Here is a 19,840-nt window from a genome sequence, read left to right as displayed (position 1 = left end):
TTCATTGTATTACTGAGAATAGCTAAGTCATTCAGAGTGATCATCATACAATATTGTTGCTTCTGTGTATGTAATGGTTCCGCTCATGTCACTTTGCATCAATTCATGTAAATCTTTCTAGATTTTTCCGAGAGCATCCTGTTTGTTGTTTCTTATAGCACAGTAGTATTCCATCATAATCATAGACGATATCTTATTTAGCCATTCTCCATTTGGTGGGCATCGTCTAAATTTTGAATTGTTTACCAATCAGAAAAAGAACTGCTAGAAATATTTTTGTACCTATAGGTCCTTTTCCTTTTTTTTTTTTTTTTTAATCTTTTTGGGATACAGACCTACTAGTATTGCCACATCAAAGCATATGCAGAGTTTAAAGCCCTTTGGGCATAGTTCCAAATTGCTTTCTAGAAAGATTGGACCAACAGTACTTTAATGTCCCAAATTTCCCATATGCCATTCAACATTTGTTGTTTTCCTTTTCTGTCATATTAGTTAATCTGATAGGTATGAGATGGTAGCTCGGAATTTTTTGAATTAGCATTTCTCTAATCAGTGGTGATTTAGAGCATTTTTATATGACTACAGATAGCTTTGATTTCTTCATCTGAAAACTACCTGTTCATTTCCTATGAACATTTATCAATTGAAGAATTACTTGTATTCTTATAAATTTGACTCATTCCTGTATATATTTTAGAAACGAAACCTTTATCAGAGAAACTTTCTGCATCCCAGTGAGACAAATATTTGTTATTGACCTTTTAAGTTGTTTTGGGCTGAAGAACTATTTCACTCCATCTTTTTGTTGGTTCTGCCAGTTCAGATTTTGTTTTGAGGTGTTATGTTATTTGGAAGGAAATTTGGGAGAACTCAGATCTCTTTGTTCTGCCCCTCACATTTTGATTTCTGATGGTGTATCTCTGACCACATGACTGACATTGTCTAATGGTTTGCCAGAAGAAACCAATGGAACATTTCTTAACGGAACATTTAACAAGATGTTGCATCTACAGATGCCCTCAGAACCATTAGACTTACAGCTGAAGAGTTCTGTGTGTGTTGTTTCCTTCATTGGAATATATGCTTCTTGAAAACAAGAGACTGCTTTGCTTTTATACGTGTGCAGCCCACAATAGGTAATTTCATCCTTTTTCATTTATTCATTTTCGGTGAGAGTGAGGAGTACAGGATGAGTAGATGGGTCACTACATATGTCAGATCTCATTATTTTCCCCCAGAACTGTACTCCTCTTCCATAATTCCTTTTGGAATTATGTTTTTCCCTTTGTTATCTTTTACTTCTCACCCATCTAAAGCTGTTTTCTTCAAAGTTACCAAGAATCTCTATCCAGTTGCCCAGTCTGGTGGTATTTGCTCGGTCCATGTCCTACTTGACTGACACTGTTGATTCTGTCTTCTCTTAAATCCTTAGATTTTTGTCTGAGTTGCTGGAAATTATTTTCTTCACCTAAAAAACTATCATACGTAAAACTTCAAAAACTTGAAAGCAGAATTTTCAAACTTTAAAAAATCTTAGTTTTTAATAGATTTTGAATCCATTATTTAAAATTATAAAAAATACAACACCTTTGAATTAGTGTATAAGACTGATTGATTGACATCATGGAAGATGAAAATTCATTAGCCAAATTTAAGAAAAAACTATGCAGAAGTGGTGAATGGGATTGAAAAATGAATACTATAATTTTGTAAGGACAGCCAATGATGTACTTCTTCCACTTGGATTTTTGTAAGGTAATCTTTTTTAGTTATGCCAGCCATTAAAACCAAGTATGAAAATAAACTAAACTTAAAATCCAAAATTCAAATTACCATATTACAAAATATTTACCAAATATTTTCAAAAATAATGCAGCATACTCTATTTCATTTTATGTTAAAGTATCATTATTAACAATATTTTAGCAAGAACAAAAAATATTTTAAACTATTAATAAAAGAACATTTTCAATGTAACGGTTCATTTTTACCATTCTTTAATTTCTATTTTTGTGTAAATTTTTTATGTCCATAATTATTAGTATAGTTTTATATATATATATATATATATATATATATATATATATATATACATATGTAATTTATGTACATTTGTTGCATGTGTTCAAACTTTTTTTTTCCTGTAGAGGTGCATAATAAAAAAGAGAGACACCACGACTCTAAAAGATTAGGGATAGAGTAGAGGGAATTGTAGATAAAACATCATTATAAAAAAAATTTAGCAGATATTACAATCCTTTCATAAACATGGAAACTCTTAATTTGCCTAATTAGAGGCCAAAATTCTCACCAGATAATATAAGAATGAGACTCCTTTCTTCTATGGATCAGAAAAGTGATCTCCTTCATAATAAATTTTAGACTGTTTCCAGTGTCTAATATTTGTAGTTCAGCCAACTAAGGGAACAATCCTCTTTTGATGATTAGAGTATTTATACTGAGAAAGCCAAGTATTGATGACATCAAACACTGATTAAATGGGTTATGTCCTACCATAACTGAGGAAACTCAATCCAAATCATATTCATCCTAATTCTGACAAAAAAGTACAGATCTACAGCGTGTAGTATTTGACTTTGAATTTCTCAGAAGGACTTAATGAGAGTAGTTGTTGACCTTTACGTATTTTAAGCAAATTGAAATATATCAGAGCAAAGGGTGAAAGATAGTGTTTTCATATGAAATCCTGTTTCCTTTTTAGAGCTAATGAAGGTAAAATAGGCTAATCAATTCCTAGCAAGACGAAGGAAGTGAATGGTCACAGTGACTCCTACAAAAAATCATTTTGTTGCTATTTTTTGCTTTGATATTGCGTTCATTTCCAAATGTAACCTTCCCCTGCTTATTCCTAGCTATTCCCTCCCCTTTTCTTTTTAACATTTCCATTGTTTCCCCCTGTATTTCTTTTACTCCCCTTCCTAGAAAGCTATATATCATGGGCTCATATAATATTTTTAAAGACAAAAAAAGGAGAAAAAAGTCATTCACTTTTGATTTTATTGTGGTCGTCTTTCCATCTACATTGCTCTAGTTATTGTGGATGTTGTTTTTGCTTAACTTCATTCTGCATCAGTTCATATAGACCCTTTCACATTCTCTGTATTCTTCACATTTATCAGTTTCTTACAACACAATAATATTCCATTACATTTATCTATCACAATTTTTTTAGCCATACCCCAATATATAGGCATCTATTTTGTTTCCAATCCTTTGCTATCACAAAAAAATGCAGCCATAAGTATTTTTAGTGTATATGGGGACTTTCTTAGCAATGATTTCCTTGGAGTATAAGTCTGATAGTGAAATTCTGGGTCAAAAGATGATGACATTTTGGTTACTTTATTTACATATTTCCTCATTGCTTTCTAAAATGGTTATAGCAATTCACAGTTCCACTTTAGTATTTCTATCTTCCCATAATTTCTTAAATATCAATTATTCCCATTTTTGCCAATTTGGAGGGTTATCAGATGAAAGCTCAGGGTTGTTTCAGTTTGTATTATTATTTTTAATGATTTGGACCATAACAACCATCATGTGGTTGTTAAGTTTCAGATAATCAAAACTATCTTTTTTTATCTTAAGTAATTGCCTAGATAGGACATATCTCCTATCCATATTTTTATGTGATCTGTTTCTATTTTAATTTTTAGTATTAAGATCACATCCATTTAGAATCTATTGTGGAATGTTGTAAGGTGTTGATTTTTGATTGATTTCTGCCAGATTGCTTTTAGGTTTTCTCAGGAGTTTTTATCAAATAGCTCTTCTTTTTTAAATAATCTATATTTTCCAGTTTTTTGAACACTGGCTTATTGAGTTGCATTTTTTCTGACTCTTTCTTTTCTAGTCCTTTCCACTAATCTTCCTCTGTACTTTTTAACCAATACTAAATTGTTTTAATGACTTCTACTTTATAATATAGTTTGAAGTCTAGAAGGTGCTATTCCCCTCCATTCTTACCTCCTTTCATAATTTGCCCATGATACTTTATATTATTTTATTGAGTTCTATTAAGTATCCCCTTGGTAATTTCATTGTCATAACAAAAAAAAAAAGTGTACATTAGCTTTGGTTGTATTGCCATTTTTATTATATTGGCGTAGTCCAGTCATGAACACTGAATTTCCCTCCAGTTATTTAAGTAGTTGGAGGCCATATGGAAGCTACTATCATTAAAGTGGGAAAAGTAGAAATTAGTTTCTTAAGTCTGTGGATTACAAATCTGGCAAAAAGTCCAGCTTTTTGCCTTTCACAATTATTTATCAGAAGTCGAGCACTAAGTATCTGTTCATTTGTTTTCATCCAATAATAAGAAAACAAGAAATACCAACTACTGTACTAGAAGAGTCCCTGTTTTACTGGCCTATGGTCAGAGAAGGATATTCTGCGACCTCTCCACTGGAGAGTTTAGTTTGAACTCTTCGTGGAGCAAGAAATGCAAACTGCAAAATGTGGCTTTACCTACAAGCTTAAGGAGCATTAGTGACACCAGCTAGTCAGCATGGTTTGTTTGCTTGATCTTAAGGTCACTGAGCCATCATTCGACCCTTTTGTAATAGTGTACATCCAGGCATCCTTTGGGTAGAAGAGTTTTACTCTGAACTGATAATGGATCATGGACAATTTTCTGTTCTATATAGGAAGGGAGTGTAGTTGGTACTCAGGTATTAAGTAATGGACTATGCCTGCATCCCAGCCTCCAGTCTAGTTAATTTGCATTGAGACTTGTGCTCCTTGGTTAACTTCTCAGCTAAGAATTATGGAAGAAAATGGTAATAAATCTCATCTTAAGGACTGTAACGTCACTGAATTCAGGCCAGTGTTGCCATGTGTTTTGATTTTTAATTTGTTTTTAATTTACCCCTCCCTTCTTCAATTTCAGCTGAAGGCCTACCCCAGGTGTATTATTTTGGGCCATGTGGGAAATACAATGCCATGGTACTGGAACTTCTTGGCCCCAGCTTGGAGGACTTGTTTGACCTCTGCGATCGAACGTTTACTTTGAAGACTGTGTTAATGATAGCCATCCAGTTGGTAAGTGATGACTGTGTTGACGGAATTTGCTGCCTTTCATAAGGCTTTCATGTGTTTGTGTGTAAATGCATGTGTGTTTGCATACATGTATGTGTACGTATATGTACATGTTTGCATATATAAACATGTTTCCATACTGTGTATTAACTAGCAGTGATTTATTAAATAGTACCTGACTTTTCATATTTTTGTGCCATTCTAAGAAGCTTCCAGGGATATCAGATTTAAAGAAAGAAAATTTAACACCAGGCCTATATTTCCCAGCTATTTATTTTGTTTTCTTTACACATTACAAATATTCTGCTATATAAAACAATCTTGGGCAATATGCCATCTTTAAAGGTGAAGCAAATAATTTAGTGGAGGAGAGAGAGTATAATTCTTTTTTTAAAAAATATTTATTTATTTATTTTTAGTTTTAAACATTCATTTCCACAAAATTTTGAGTTCCAAATTTTCTCCCCATGAAAGATTTCTTGAAATCATGAAGTTGAAACTAATTTACTTAATAATTTACTTACAGATTTCTAACACATGGTAATACATTTTCCATTTGGTTGGCTTTGTGATAAAACACACTGAGTAGCTGTTGCAGGGTCTGCCATGATGAAAAGTCTGTTCTTGCTGCTTTTCACAGCAGGGACTGCCATAGTTGTAGAGGCTGGTGATTCATTTTTTGAGAAGAGGAAGTACTTCAAGTTTAGAAACTGAAACCCATTTAAGGATCAAATGAATAATTACCATGACTGGCCATCCATTAAGAGAAAGATATAGGTGTATGATTATTTATTGACAAATGGTCATAAGTAATAGGCCACCAAGGGTTAGGCTAAAAAAATCTACCCTGTCTTCTCAGTCTAAAATTCAGATATCTAAGGTCCTATAACTTTCATAAATGACTAGAAAAGCTTTTGCAAATATAAAATGTTTTTACAAAGATAACGATAGCTTGGCTAATGGCTCATTTTTACATATCACTTGTGCTTTACAAAGTATTTTGCTCACAACAGTTTTGTGAAGTTGGTGGTGTACATTACTGTTATCTCCATTTTACAAATACAAAAATGTGCCAGTTTCATGATTCACCATTTAGACATTATCTTTGCTTTGGTATTATAAAATCTTTACTTTTTAAGACAGAAGTAGAAAGTGGAAAAAGGTTGAGTTTCAGGTTTTTAACTTCTATTTAAGTGACAAATCTTATGCTTTATTTTTTTCTAGAATGTGTGTTTTGAATCATGCGATTAATATTAGTGGTAAATGGCAGAATGGACAAATAGTTTTCCATTTTAATTTCTGGACTACAGGTTACTATATGACAGTAGCCTCTAAAGGATTTCTAATCATGTTATGAGGGGGATTTATTTTTCATTTTCCTACAGTCTTGGTAACATTGTGGAGTAGGAGTGTTGCTGACAATAATGATGTGGGATGGGAGGACAGTATCCTCCTGAAAGGAAGCAGCATGGGCATTGTAGTGAAGAGTATTGAATTTAGAGTCAGGAAGCATGAAGTTTAATTCCTGCTTGGCAGCTGTGATCTTGAACAAATGACCTACCCTCTCTGCCTCAGTTTCTTCATCTGTAATATTGAGGTTTTGAATTAGATGCCCTTTAAGGTCCCTTCTCCCTATGACATCCTGTGATTCTCCACTGGCATACTTAGCACCCTAGCTTATAGATATATCAGGCAAGTTTCTTAGATCTGCTGATTCATTCTTATCTACCAATTTATGGACACCTGCACTAAGATGTCTGGGACTTAGTTGTTGGCCACAGATCTAAAGTAGAGTACATATTAAAGCAGAGTAAATACAACTAATTCTCTTCACCATTTTCCAGGTAAGTTTGTGATATGGAATAAATTAAAATTTATTTCGCTTCCTCTTTTGTGGGATTTTTTTTTTCTTTTGGAGTTGTTGTTGTTTGAAATCCAACTGCAGAAATGTTGGAATATTTATCAGTAACCAAGTTTTGTTTTTTTTTTCTTCTTTCAGATTTCTCGAATGGAATATGTGCACTCAAAGAACCTCATTTATCGAGATGTCAAGCCAGAGAACTTCCTGATTGGCCGACAAGGCAACAAGAAGGAGCATGTCATACACATTATAGACTTTGGCCTGGCCAAAGAGTACATTGACCCTGAAACCAAAAAACATATACCGTACAGGGAACACAAGAGTCTAACTGGAACAGCGAGATATATGTCCATCAATACCCATCTTGGCAAAGGTGTGTTCGTTTTTCTCCCCGAAAAGGGGCAGTTCACTAAAAACAACTATTCAGGGGCAGCTGGGTAGCACAGTGAATAGAGCACTGGCCCTGGAGTCGGGAGGACTTGAGTTCAAATGCGGCCTCAGACACTTGACACGTACTAGCTGTGTGACCTTGGGCCAGTCACTTAACCCAAATGCCTTGCCTCAAACAAAATAAAACAAACCAACAACTACTCATTTCCATTAGCACTTTTCCTACTTTGATTTCCTCATGTGTTTCAAGTCTTAATTCTTACTGTTTTGTGGGTTGTTTTTACATTTTGTAAAACCAAGGCAGCAAGTACTGGCGTTCAAGACCTCATATAAAACAACATATTGTTAGACCACTAAATGATTTAGACTCTCTTTATGTGCTCCGATGATTATTTTTGTGTTATTTTGTTATATGAAGCTTAATGAAATTGGATTGGAAGCATTCAGCTAATGATTTTTGCAGTTACGTCTGTAGGGGTGGATCCTTACCAAGACTAATTCCACAGCACAGAAGAGCAGTTAGCCGAATCACGCATTGTATTTCTATTTACGCTACTTTTAGCCAAGTTAATAGCTGAAGTCTCAATCTATATGATGAGTATTAGCCAATATAAATTTATTTGCTTTTCCACAAGTACTTACATCTCTACTAATCATGCTAGAAGACCTTACTTAATAACTAACCTTTAGTATACATTTAAAAAACTTCATTATCACACCTACAGTCATAATAATTATATTCCCTAAAATATATCTGTTTATTACATAATACTTTTTATAGTATAGGAATATTTGAATAATAAAGGAATATTTGAATACATTCCTTGAATTTGTTGAATGTGAATTTCTGCTTTTGATGTAAATGGTAAATCTGTGAAGTTGTCACATGAGTACAAAACGTTGGTGTGTCCAGATTTGGTTTCTCGCAGTTCAGGAGGTCTTGGAGGCAGCGCAGCGCCGCGGGGTTGGCATCTAGTCTGCTAGAAGTGTTTTCCCAGTTTTTTAAAACAAATCTCGACTTGACTAAGTATTAAAGCACAGACTGAAACATTTAGAGATACATCTTATATAGCTTTAAAAGATAGTAGAGAACACACTCGTTTGCTTAAGTGACACTAACAATGCCATGTATTTGTATTTTTTTCCTCTATGTAGTATGTTATTTTATCTTGGAAGTGAAGTGTCTAATGTTGGACTCTAGGGTTAGACAACCTTCTCTTGATTTTATAACTCCAGTGATGGGGGGCAGGGACACTCAGGGAATACTAAAACAAGTGGTAGGTAGTATTATGTTGTTTTGTGGTCAGAGTAGCCCCCTGAAATCATTACTGTTACTTGTTGCTGGATAAAGGCTAGAAAGGATCATGTCTCTGATCAGAGCCTAGGTGTTGGTCATTATTGTGTCTAGTGTACCATAAGGAGTAGGCATGTGTTTGGCATGTGTCCAGTGGAATGTATTTTGCATCTTAAACATGTACATTTGGTAAGATGTGTGTGTGTGTGTGTGTGTGTGTGTGTGTGTGTGTCCGTGTCCGTGTATCTGTCCATGTCCATGTGTAAGTGTCTTTGTCCAGGAAGGGAGTGGTAGCGGCCATGAAGGGAACAAGTTTGCTAACAATATCGTGTTAAATACCTTCTCGAATAATTAGTTAATAAAACCCTGGTCGTGAAAGCCCAGTCTTCCTCAATGAGAGTTTCAAAAATTAAGTCACATAATCTGTTTTTCTCACTAAAAAGAAGGATGATATCTAAATTTGGGAAATTTTTGTACATTGAAAGCAAGCACAGCTTTTCAAGTTTTTGAAAGTAGTCCTTTGTGAAGCAGCATGAAACTTGATTGGCCTGAAATAATTCGTGGGTTACTGGTATGAGAACTCAGCCTTGTTGATAATGAAAGTGACCTTTGTGAATGACATGTGAAAGGAAGTGATGGAAAATAATATTGATCTAACTTTACTTTTAAAAATCATCTTAAAGATATCGTTGCTTCTAAATCCCAGTGACCTAGTTCATGCCAGTATTTAAAGGTAAAAAGCATAATCTTGATTTGAATGGGGTTGAAATAGCTTACAAAAGTTTTTTTGGTGGCCTATCTAGAATGGTGGAAGCATTGGTATTTGTGCTTGAGTAAAGTGGCTATTGGAGTCTGTGATCCATTATAATAATTTGGAGAATTGTGCCCTCTAGAGTACAATAGTAAATTGCAGTCATTTCCTGGTGAATTTTGACTACAAAGGGGCCTCCTTTTAAGGGAAGTGAACAAATAGAGAAGCAATGAATAGTTATGGTACCATGTAAGAGGCTACAGGAAGAGGTTTGTCTGTATTGCTTTGCTAAAGACCTCACCCCAATGTTTTGTCTTCCATGAGTTTGTAGACTTTTTGTCACTTCTTCTTTAAGCCCTATTTTAAGCTCCAATTTTGTGAGTAGGATTTTGGTTTTTTTTTTAACCATGCAAAATATTTCTTTGTAGACTTCCTCCTAGGCCCAGAGGCAAAAGCACCCAATTCAGATAGGAGTTGAACTCTAGATATCCTCTGAAATCACTTTCAATTCTTTTTACAAAATCTGGTTTCAGTTGATTAGTAGCTGTTGTTTCTTCGTCCCCTTATTTGTGTCATAAAAATCCATAACACTTGCTCCCCTAATGACAATTAAAAACTTTCAAAAAACGTCATCTTAAGCATCATTTAGAAAGCCTCTCTACAGTTTATTTTCTGTACCAATTCCAGATAATTGGAAACAACAGTCAAGTCTGCTGTCTCTGTGTCCTGGGTTGCATGGCAGGCTTACCTACCTGGATCAGATTATCAGTTCTTTAGATACAAAAGAAATATTTTTAAGTGATAGCTCACACTAGCTCTCAGTTTTACTCTTAAAATTTCTTTTAATAAACTTAGAGATTTTCATAAATGTGAGAGGTTTGACAGTCTTCTGAAATTAAAATTGAATAAAGCTGTTTGCCAACTGAAATTGTAGTGTCAATATATTTGAGAAATTGTTTTCTTTATATCCATTTTACACATATTGTTTTTTGTTTCCCTTCCTTTTTCTGGCTACATTCTCAAAAAACAAAACATACTCCCCTAACTCATGAGTTTGTTTTAGTTGATAAACTTCCAGAGAGCAGTGACTCTCTGTTTGCTTATAAATTACCATGTCCATGTGGGATACTTCAATAAATATTCCATGATATTCTAAGGCCATTTAGGGACAGTATATCCATATTAGTGGAATCATATGAGTTTCCTATATAAAACTGATAGAAAATTTTAAAGTATTCTGAAGAATAAAAAATGCTTAAGTACTTTTTTAGGAATAATAATTATTTTGTTGCCTTGACAGTTTATGATTTGTTGGTTTGGGCTGCTTTCTAGTTTTTCATTTGCCAAATGAATATACTTGCCATTGACAGATCTAGAGAAAGGAATATATACAAGTTAATATGATCTAAAACGTTGTCCCCAACTTAGATATAAAAGGAATTAGTACAGAGAGTTTTTCCACAGCAAAATGGTTTTTAGAGAATTACTGGTTGTGATTCCAGTTTTGCTTTAATAGCTGCAATTTTGTTGTTTGATCTGTTTTACCTTTTAGAGCAAAGCCGAAGGGATGATTTGGAAGCCTTAGGCCATATGTTCATGTATTTCCTTCGAGGCAGCCTACCCTGGCAAGGACTCAAGGTATATGTGGAAAAAACATAATTTAGGATTTGTTTCTCTCCTCATTTGCTAATTTACAGGTGACTGTGTTGTTTGTTATTGTAAGTACAAAGTAGAAGATTGTCTAAAGAAATAGAACTAGGAACAATTTACCTTTGATTCATTATTTTTAAATGTTCACTGAGTATTTACTTCTGAGAGTTCTTTCCCTATTAGAAATCCATTTTAAAGAATCTTTCTCTTTCAGCCTTCACCATGCTTTTCTGTCACTGCATATATGCCCTCTCCGCTACCATTAAGTGGCAGAAAGACCGTTCCCCACAACTAGATGTCTGCAGCTATTACCTGCCATTTTCAGGGAAGGACTTGTCCTGAAGGAATCAAAAGAATTTGCTCCTCCATTGTAGATTAAATACTTTATGGAGGAAATTGAAAATTTGAGATTAAACAATGTTATTTATTGCTATATACTGTTAAATTTCTGAGAGGAGAAGCAGCATGACATAGTGGTTAGAGGGCTAGTCTTGGATTGAAGAAGACCTAGGCGAGTCATCTAATTTCTCAGTGCCATGGGGAGTGCTCAGATACACTCTTAAGTAGCAGACAAAATGTCAGTCAGTATTGATGTAATTCCCTACACCAGTTTAATCACAGATTAAAATCAAAATGAATGTGTGTTTGTTTTCTGTCATTCTTCATGCTGTTCTGAAGCCCTTTGCTTCAAGTGTGCATATAGTATTTTATGTCTCAGTTCTATAGGATTCAGAAGAACTGGGTGTTAGTTTAGTTTACTCATCTGTGTGGTGCTAAGACTCACCTGCCTGGAGGTATTTCATAGTTGTCTAGCCTCCTAATTTTGCAGATCAGGAAATTGAGGCGAAACAATTGAGACATAAAAATACTCTGCCAGTACTTGGAGCCAAGGTAAGGTGCACGAGCATGACTCATGAGAAATGGCAAGCATAATCATAGTTTGCCAGTCAGCAGATCTAAATAACAATGTTTGCTGTGGATAGCTGTCATCTTCATAGTAGCTTCCAAGTAGCTAAGGTCATTTGGAGCTTTAAGAATGTCACATTCATTTTTTAACTCTTACAAATCAGTTTTTCTCTCTTTCCCCAACTAAATTCATGAACTGCTTTTAGTGGTTATAGACTTGAAATTCTTCCAGTTCATCTTAAAGTATCATTGCCTAAAACTGAGCGGGATATTCTTGGCATAGTCTTCAAAGAGCCAGTTGAGGACCTGCTCTGGGTCAGATCTAAGGCACACTACATTTCTCTGCCTACACTCTTAATAAGCCTCATCTCTTAATGCTTGGAGATGCTATAAAGCCAGCACTCGCCCTGGTCTGTAGTCTTTCTCGTACCTCAGATTCATCTTTTGCATGTATTTTCCCACCTCTATAGAATGTGTTACTAAAAGTGTTGTTTTATTTCTACCCAGGTCTCTAAAAGATTTGGAATAAAGCCATATATATATTTCTGTTCTTGAGTTAATAAAAGTTGTATGTGATTTAATCAGCATTAAACCCCAATAGCAGCAGAGTTCCATTTGCACAAAAATTTGGAAATGTTTAAATATTTCCTTATTTTAAAGTTCTTATGCAGTACTCTTACTCCATCTGATACTTTTTATGTCTGTGACTAGACTACTAAATACATTTTGCAAGTGAAGTTTCTTTGAACAAAGTAGATGTTTTACGTACATCTAAATAATGCCACCATACTATGTTAACACATTTGCTAATTTGGGCGCAGGGGCATAGAAAGGGAATTGAGTCTGCTTACCAAAAACCTGCTAATTTGAGCAAAACCAGCTTTACTTCTGCAAATCTATTAAACATTTCCAAATAACTATTTTACTTTGTTCCCTGTAGGCCGATACATTGAAAGAAAGATATCAGAAGATCGGAGACACCAAAAGGAATACTCCAATTGAGACTCTGTGTGAGAACTTCCCAGGTAAAGCCCTTCGAGAGCTTTCTGTGGGTCATGTGCCTGGTAGTGATGTGAAAGGGAGTCATTTTTATCTTTTTGAAATGCTTAATTCTGGTTGGGTGGATATGATGGTACCACACGATTACTTTCTTGAAGAACTTGCAGAACTTGCAAGGTAGTGCATGATTCATGCCAGACCGATAGGAAGAAGACATAATTCATAACCATTTCTTTCAGATAACTCAAGGTAAGTTGTATTAGTTCCATTTGGTACTTAAAGAAACTTTTGCAAAAAGTGTACTTTTTTTCATTCTGATATTCTAATTCCTTTTCCAACAGAAGAGATGGCAACATATCTTCGATATGTCAGACGATTAGATTTCTTTGAGAAACCAGACTATGATTACTTACGGACGCTCTTTACCGAGCTGTTTGAAAGGAAAGGCTACACCTTTGACTATGCCTATGACTGGGTTGGAAGGCCAATTGTAAGTATCTCCTCCCATCCAGTAATCTTCTCTTACTCCTAGACCAGAACTCATTCTTTCACTTGCTACTATTCCTGTTTAAATTTTTTTTGAAAAATAATTGCCTTAAATATAGATACTGCATTTATCAACCTATTTAGTGTGATTCCACAGTCAACTCTCAAAGGTAGAAAGCAAGAATAACATTGATAGAAGATTTTAAGGCATTAATGAATATTTTTGGGTCATATGCCTCAAAAGTTGGTATTGCGTAAAGGTTAATTAAGGTAACTGGAATTTTTGAAAATAGAAGGACTTCACACCATGGAAAGTTTCTTTTTCAGAAAATCTCAAAATTTGTTTTTCTGGCAATGAGAAAACGTGTCCACCTGTGGACCTTGAGTATGCTTAATACATACCACACTATTCTTCTTTAAAAGACATTTTAAATATAAATTAAATCCTCAGATTGAGGATTGGGGGCCAGTAAGGAACGTGCAATTTTTTTTTTTTTTATGAAAAGGAAAACTGAAGAGACAGGCTCATCACTAAGTTTCCATTTGTAAAATCACAGTATTTTAACTGTCAGTTACAGGAGAAACAGAATCAGACCTATTTTCCCTACTTGACTTTTTGTTTTATTTTTCCAGCCTACTCCAGTAGGATCAGTTCATGTAGATTCTGGCACATCTGCAGTAACCAGAGAAAGCCACGCACACAGAGAGCGGCCATCACAACAACAGCCTCTTCGAAACCAGGTCTGTGACTCTTACCTGTGCCTTCCGCTATTCCTCTTAATTATTAAAACCCAAATTTTCCTACTTTTTTTTCTTAAAAATAAAAGTACATGTTTTGAAAGAGAAGACACAAAGTCATTGGGTTTGTTGGCATTTCCTCCTGTCATAGTGGTTTTGGTGTCATACTAGTTTTTCCCCAGGGGGTGATATACTAATGTGATATACTAATGCATGAAACCCTAGAAACTTCTTGTCTTCCAGAACTTACGAGCTGAGGGTAACCATTATTTGAACCCTGAAGTGATTTCGAGGCAAGTGAATGGGATCTCTTCTAGAGCTATCAGTTGGCTCATTCTATACCTGATCTTTTTTTTTATGAATTTCAAGCAAGCAATTGATTAAGTACCTATTGAAGAGTTCTACACTATACAATAATGATTAAAGGATTCTCTTGATTGCCAGTTAATCATGATTCTTAATGAACTTTTCAAGAACTTTCCAATCTCTTAGAATGTATATCATATTAATGTGGAGAGGAAATCTAGCAAAATACTTCTTAGATATCCTTTGAGGTCTCAGCTGACTTGAATAGTCCCTAGGTTTATTCTTATGTGGGTCAGTCTGGTGTAAGGTTAGGCATGGCTCTGCTAGGCTTTCCATCATGCCAAACAGGTCACACCTTCCTGTAGTTTTTATTGCTTGGGAGAATGGTGGATCATTTAAATGATTCCAGTGGAGGAACAGAACGTAATCTAATGACATAATATTGCTTCATGTTTTTGGATTCTCTTAGTGTGATATGAATGTTTTTTCTTGCAGAATCTTTTCTCTTTGGTTGAAATTGCATAAATTTCATTTATATGTAACTTAACAAAAAAGGGGGGGTTGCAATTGATGGAAACTTGGATTGATTTGGTAAAACTAATAAAGTGAAAGTATTATGGTCATTAGTGTTGCTTCAAGTGAAGTGTTTTTGCCAGTACCTGTAATTATGTAGAAAGATATCTGCTGAACAGAAGGCTTCTTTCTAAACATTTGTAGCTTCGAGATTCACTTCTTGGATTACTTTTTTTTAGGTTTATAGCTATCCTAGCCAAAGAGTGTATCACATAATAGTAAACCTGCTGGTAATGAACCTCTTTGTCTTTAGGTTGGACCTTGGAACAGGGCCTCAGTCTGTTGTTGGGACTTTACTTGAAGCCTTTCTAACACTGTAAAACCTACACTTCATTGGCATAGCCTTCTACAATCCAAGGTTTACAGTATCATAGAACTGCCAAGAATTTGGAATTTCCCATAGTAGCATGACATTTACCCTACCTCCTAGCAGGCTCTGGTTGTTGTTGTGTTTGTCCTTTGTTTTCAAAGGGGACCATGACATCAAGATGATGGCATGACTTGCACTTGACTTTGATTTGAGTGAGGGAGGGCTCTTCAAGGACACCAACCTCACTTTCTTCTCCTGAGCCATCTGGGTCCAGGGGCCTGTATATCCTTGCTGAATGATGTTCTCTCTGCTATGTAGTGAGTGGATCTTTCGTACTGAAGTTTTTACACTCAGACTTCTCTTAGTCTCTAGTTTTGCTGACATTTTATTCATATCCCTGGTTGTTTCCTAGTGTTTCTAAAAACATCCAATTGTAGCCACTTTATCTATTTCCTATCTCTGAAAACCAAGTACTAATGTAAATTAGATTAGCTCTTAGGTTTTGAAAGTGTAAGATGACATTATCAGGACTATATTCATCGTTGGGATAGCTATTCCCTTTAAAACTGTGAATGTAATGTTAACTTTTAATTTATTAACTTATACAAGCATCTGAAATTATTTGTCAGTACAACTTTAATAATTAGCCAAATACTCTCTTCTTTCAGGCATCTAAATGAAGACAATATGTTATATGTCCTACCCTTGTAGGTAGACCATGTATTCAGCCTACAAGACTATCAAAATGCTTCCCAATAATTTTAGCTAGCCTGAGTATCTGTAGTGGAGAGGTGATTTCTGAAGTGGATCGTTACTAAGCATAAGGCAGTTGTTTGGTGGTAGACCAAATACTAGTGGTAAGGGCTTGATTTATACTCAAGATATGCTATGTCAAGGCCTGAGACAAGGTTTTTAGTCATTCTGTATCTGGGTATTTTCATCTGTAGTATAAAAGTATAACTCTAGGCAACCTCCAGAGTCCTTTCTAGAGTCAGAATTGGTAAGGAAGCAACAGTATATGTATTTTAAAATAACATCTTTTTTTTTTCTATTTCATTTCATGGAAAATTATTACACTGTGCAAATACTTCTGTTTGACTAGCAAAGCCAGAGCTGCCTACTTGGTGTGAAGAACATAAATGATCTGGGACCTTTGTTAAAGGGAGCTCAGATGGCCATAGTTTCTCTTTCCTCATCTTGATGACAATATTTATTAACAACAGTTACAAAATGAATTATGGTGTGAACTTCAGTTTACTGTCTTAAATTGTCGTTGTGTTGAGTTGTGTGGTGTTTGGTTCTTGATTGTAATTACAAATCCAGAATGTTATGGTAGATGATGTGCTCCAAGAACATGTACTACTATATACTTAATAGTATTGCATATGTGTACTTTTCAACTCCTTCATCTTAGGGGGTTATCTCTGTATAAATATGCTGACCATAGACGGTTTTTAATATATATGCACATATGTATACATATATATACATATGTACACACATACTTGTATATATGTATATATATACACACACATATATAAAGTTGTATGTCTTCATCTAAGCAGTTAATTATCCTTATAAATACAATACAGGTTATTTTTTAGGATATTAATTTTTCTAAAATAGAGAGGGAAATTGACATGTTTGGTTGGAGTGACCAGTGATAGCCTGGTTCATTTGCAAACATCCTAGCATGGGTTCCCTTTTCCATCATTTGTCCCTACACCTCTTGGCCCTCATTATTTCCTTAAATGTTACCTTAGAAGCTGATAATACTAGCCAGGATTCCAGCCTGATTAGTCTTGAAAAGATCCATTGTTAATGCTACTCTCCTCATCAGGAAGATGGTCAGAATTCTAGTCGCAGTAGTCTTCTGTTAGGGCCTTCTTAGTATTGTCTGACTGTATCAATTCTAGAAGTGACTCTTGCCCATTTTCCATAAATCCATTAGAGTAAATAACAGGCATTGCATAGTGGATGATGATGGTACATGATATACTCCCATAATACAGACTATTATCTAGAATGCGCACACACACACAAACAAACATTTTCTGCTCTTTGGAACTTTTATTCCGCTGCACGGAGAGTATACATCCTCTCTAAGAACATCATGTAGATGTTATAAGAAGCACTTTTATGATTAGGTTAAGCTCTTTCTCCCCCCCTTTCCTATTTTTACTTTCCCCTTCTTTTGGTAGGCTAGGTGTGGACAACATAGGGGATAATGATTAGTCAAAATTAGAGGTTTTGAGGGAGGTAGGCATTCTCACTTTATGCATCCACCAGGAGAAGTCTTCCTGCATGAGGTGAGGTCTGAGTAGATTTTGTCTTAACCTAAGCTGAAGGGTTTGGGACTTGGTGATTTCTTTTTTCTCCTCATTACTTTGAACATAGACCTGCTGATTACTGATTCCATTTTGAGATTTGTGACTATGATACTCTACATCTAGATTTATAACCTATGTTCTTAATGAATTCTATATTACTTATCCTCCCATGTATGTTTACCCAAGATAAAAGAAAAAGATTTATCTCTCGTCCCTACATGTAAGTACACTTATGTGGCTTCAGCTTGACTTGTAAGAGAAGCATAAATCCATAGACCAAGCCAAGAAGGTATCCTGAGAAGTCATTAATTCCTTTCGTTAGAAAGAACCACATTTAAACTCAAATCAGCCCAGTAAGTAGGGGAAAAAAATCAAATTATAATGTGTTGTGGAATAGTCATGCCCTCAAGGAAAAAGAGGTTTTGGTTTGTTTTTTTTTAATATATGTAGACTCCAAAGCACTGTGACAAAAACAGCCCTTTCATTGGTCCACTGCTGCTATGCTTTCTAATATGGAGACTTGTAAAATCTAAGTTTATCCAGAGATGGAGATGCGACCAAAATAATGAGTAGTTGGGGTAGTTAGTTGGGGTTATATATCAACTGGGTACCTTAATAGATTGAGTGACTTTATTTTAAAATGCAGGTTCAGTAGCCTTAACAAACCAAAAGCTGATTAACTCTCCATTCTCCTTCCTTTTGCAGAGTACCGCTTAGTTCTCAGCGAGGTTCAGGATTTGCTAGTTGAAGGGGCGGACGAGTTTGCTCAGAGATAACTTGCCTCCTTCTATCCTGTGTGTAATTTCCTAACGTGCTGTCTGTTGTCTAGTGAGAACACGGACATACAGAACCGACGCCCTCCCCCGTTGCTCACCTCCAGCGTAGATCTCAATACAGGATAGGGTTTCTCTTCCTCTCCTTTGGGAACTTAACACTGAGGGGACATTGAAACAAACAGGTGTGAAAACTGAAATAAAATCCTTTGCCTTAGCTCTTCCTGTTCTATCACCTGGTCACTGCTACTCACCTCACCTCCTAATTCTCTATTCCATATTAAAAGTTTTCTTCTATCTGTGTGCATTTTTTCATTATTTCATTCCTTTGGCTAGTAATGCTAGTGTGTTAAAGATGCAGTTTTAAAAGTCCATTTTTCCTACATTTAAAGAGAATAATTTGGTTAAACTGGGAAAAATTCTCCAGTTTTAGAAGGGGAACCATTCTATTCAGCTGATCTATAGATTTAGATTTTCCTAGTTTCCCCTTATTTAGCCCCGAGCCTCCCTTGTTCAGTAGACCCTTAGTACTGACCTACAGTATCTCCATATACTAACGAGGTGAGATAATTTATCCGTAAGTGACGGTTCTTTGATGCCGGCAATTGCCCTCTAATCTCTGAAATAAACCACATTTTACCTGTACCTAAAAGCAGACTTTAGAGACTTGGGAAATGCAGATGAGAAGAGACAAGAGGGAACTCAATGTATTGAACACCCAAGTCTTCTTCCCATTAAGTTGTCCAGGCAGAAAAGAGTATCCAAGAAGCAGCCAACGGCAATGTGACAGGCCTAGACTCAGAGCCAGGGACCTCATGGAGAATCCCAACTCCACCGCTGATTGACATGAGGGACTATGGGCAAATGATTGCACTTTTCTGAGCCTCAGCTCCCTTATCTGTAAAATTCAAAAGAACAGTATTACTCTTATAGGTGTCTTGATAAAAGCACTTTAAAAACTATGAGATGCTTTAGAAATGTGATTAGTATGGTATCTCAAAGAGATTTTACTTTCTGGGGCTGCTCACCAGCAGAGACTAAGTATTCTGGCTTTAAACTACTGTCCCTTGTACTGTGGTGGTGTTAGTGGTTGGGTGGGCAAGCAAGCTTTTTTTTCCTTTGGTACTCTCACAGGTTTGGTAGTAGTGTCCCCTACTTTTCCCATCAAGATATGATGTTACCTAGTTTCTGTCCCATCTCTGGATATCAAGCTTCTAGTATTTCCCATCTGTTAGGTAGTTAGGATGAAATCTTCTGTGTCGTTTCCAAGGCTGTCCTGTCACCTGGAGGTAGAGGAAAAGAGAGAGCTTGAAGTAGAGATTTGTAGACTGCTGGTGTGTTCCCTAGAGTCTCTCACAAAGCTTTTCAGAATTGATGTGATTTTCCTTGTAGGACCTGCACAGTCATGAAGTCTT

At 35.5% G+C, this 19,840-nt stretch overlaps 1 protein-coding gene across 6 annotated transcripts in view; it reads left to right on the top strand.

Moving 5' to 3' along the window:
• Positions 1–19,840, top strand: part of CSNK1G1 (casein kinase 1 gamma 1) — a 256,264-nt gene that overhangs the window by 211,538 nt on the left and 24,886 nt on the right. For 3 of the 6 annotated variants that reach the window (XM_072613617.1, XM_072613641.1, XM_072613624.1), the window contains exons 5-10: positions 4,910–5,061; positions 7,058–7,292; positions 10,907–10,992; positions 12,851–12,935; positions 13,251–13,399; positions 14,029–14,136. In XM_072613617.1, the coding sequence (XP_072469718.1) occupies positions 4,910–5,061; positions 7,058–7,292; positions 10,907–10,992; positions 12,851–12,935; positions 13,251–13,399; positions 14,029–14,136 (815 nt within the window). Of the gene's footprint in view, positions 1–4,909; positions 5,062–7,057; positions 7,293–10,906; positions 10,993–12,850; positions 12,936–13,250; positions 13,400–14,028; positions 14,137–18,357; positions 18,643–19,840 lie in introns of those variants that run through there. The other 3 variants (XM_072613645.1, XM_072613632.1, XM_072613653.1) reach the window with 2 other exon arrangements.

Source organism: Notamacropus eugenii, chromosome 1 (genome assembly GCF_028372415.1).
Source record: "Notamacropus eugenii isolate mMacEug1 chromosome 1, mMacEug1.pri_v2, whole genome shotgun sequence".
Taxonomy (NCBI): Eukaryota; Metazoa; Chordata; class Mammalia; order Diprotodontia; family Macropodidae; genus Notamacropus; species Notamacropus eugenii.
This window is presented reverse-complemented; position numbering and strand designations above follow the sequence as displayed.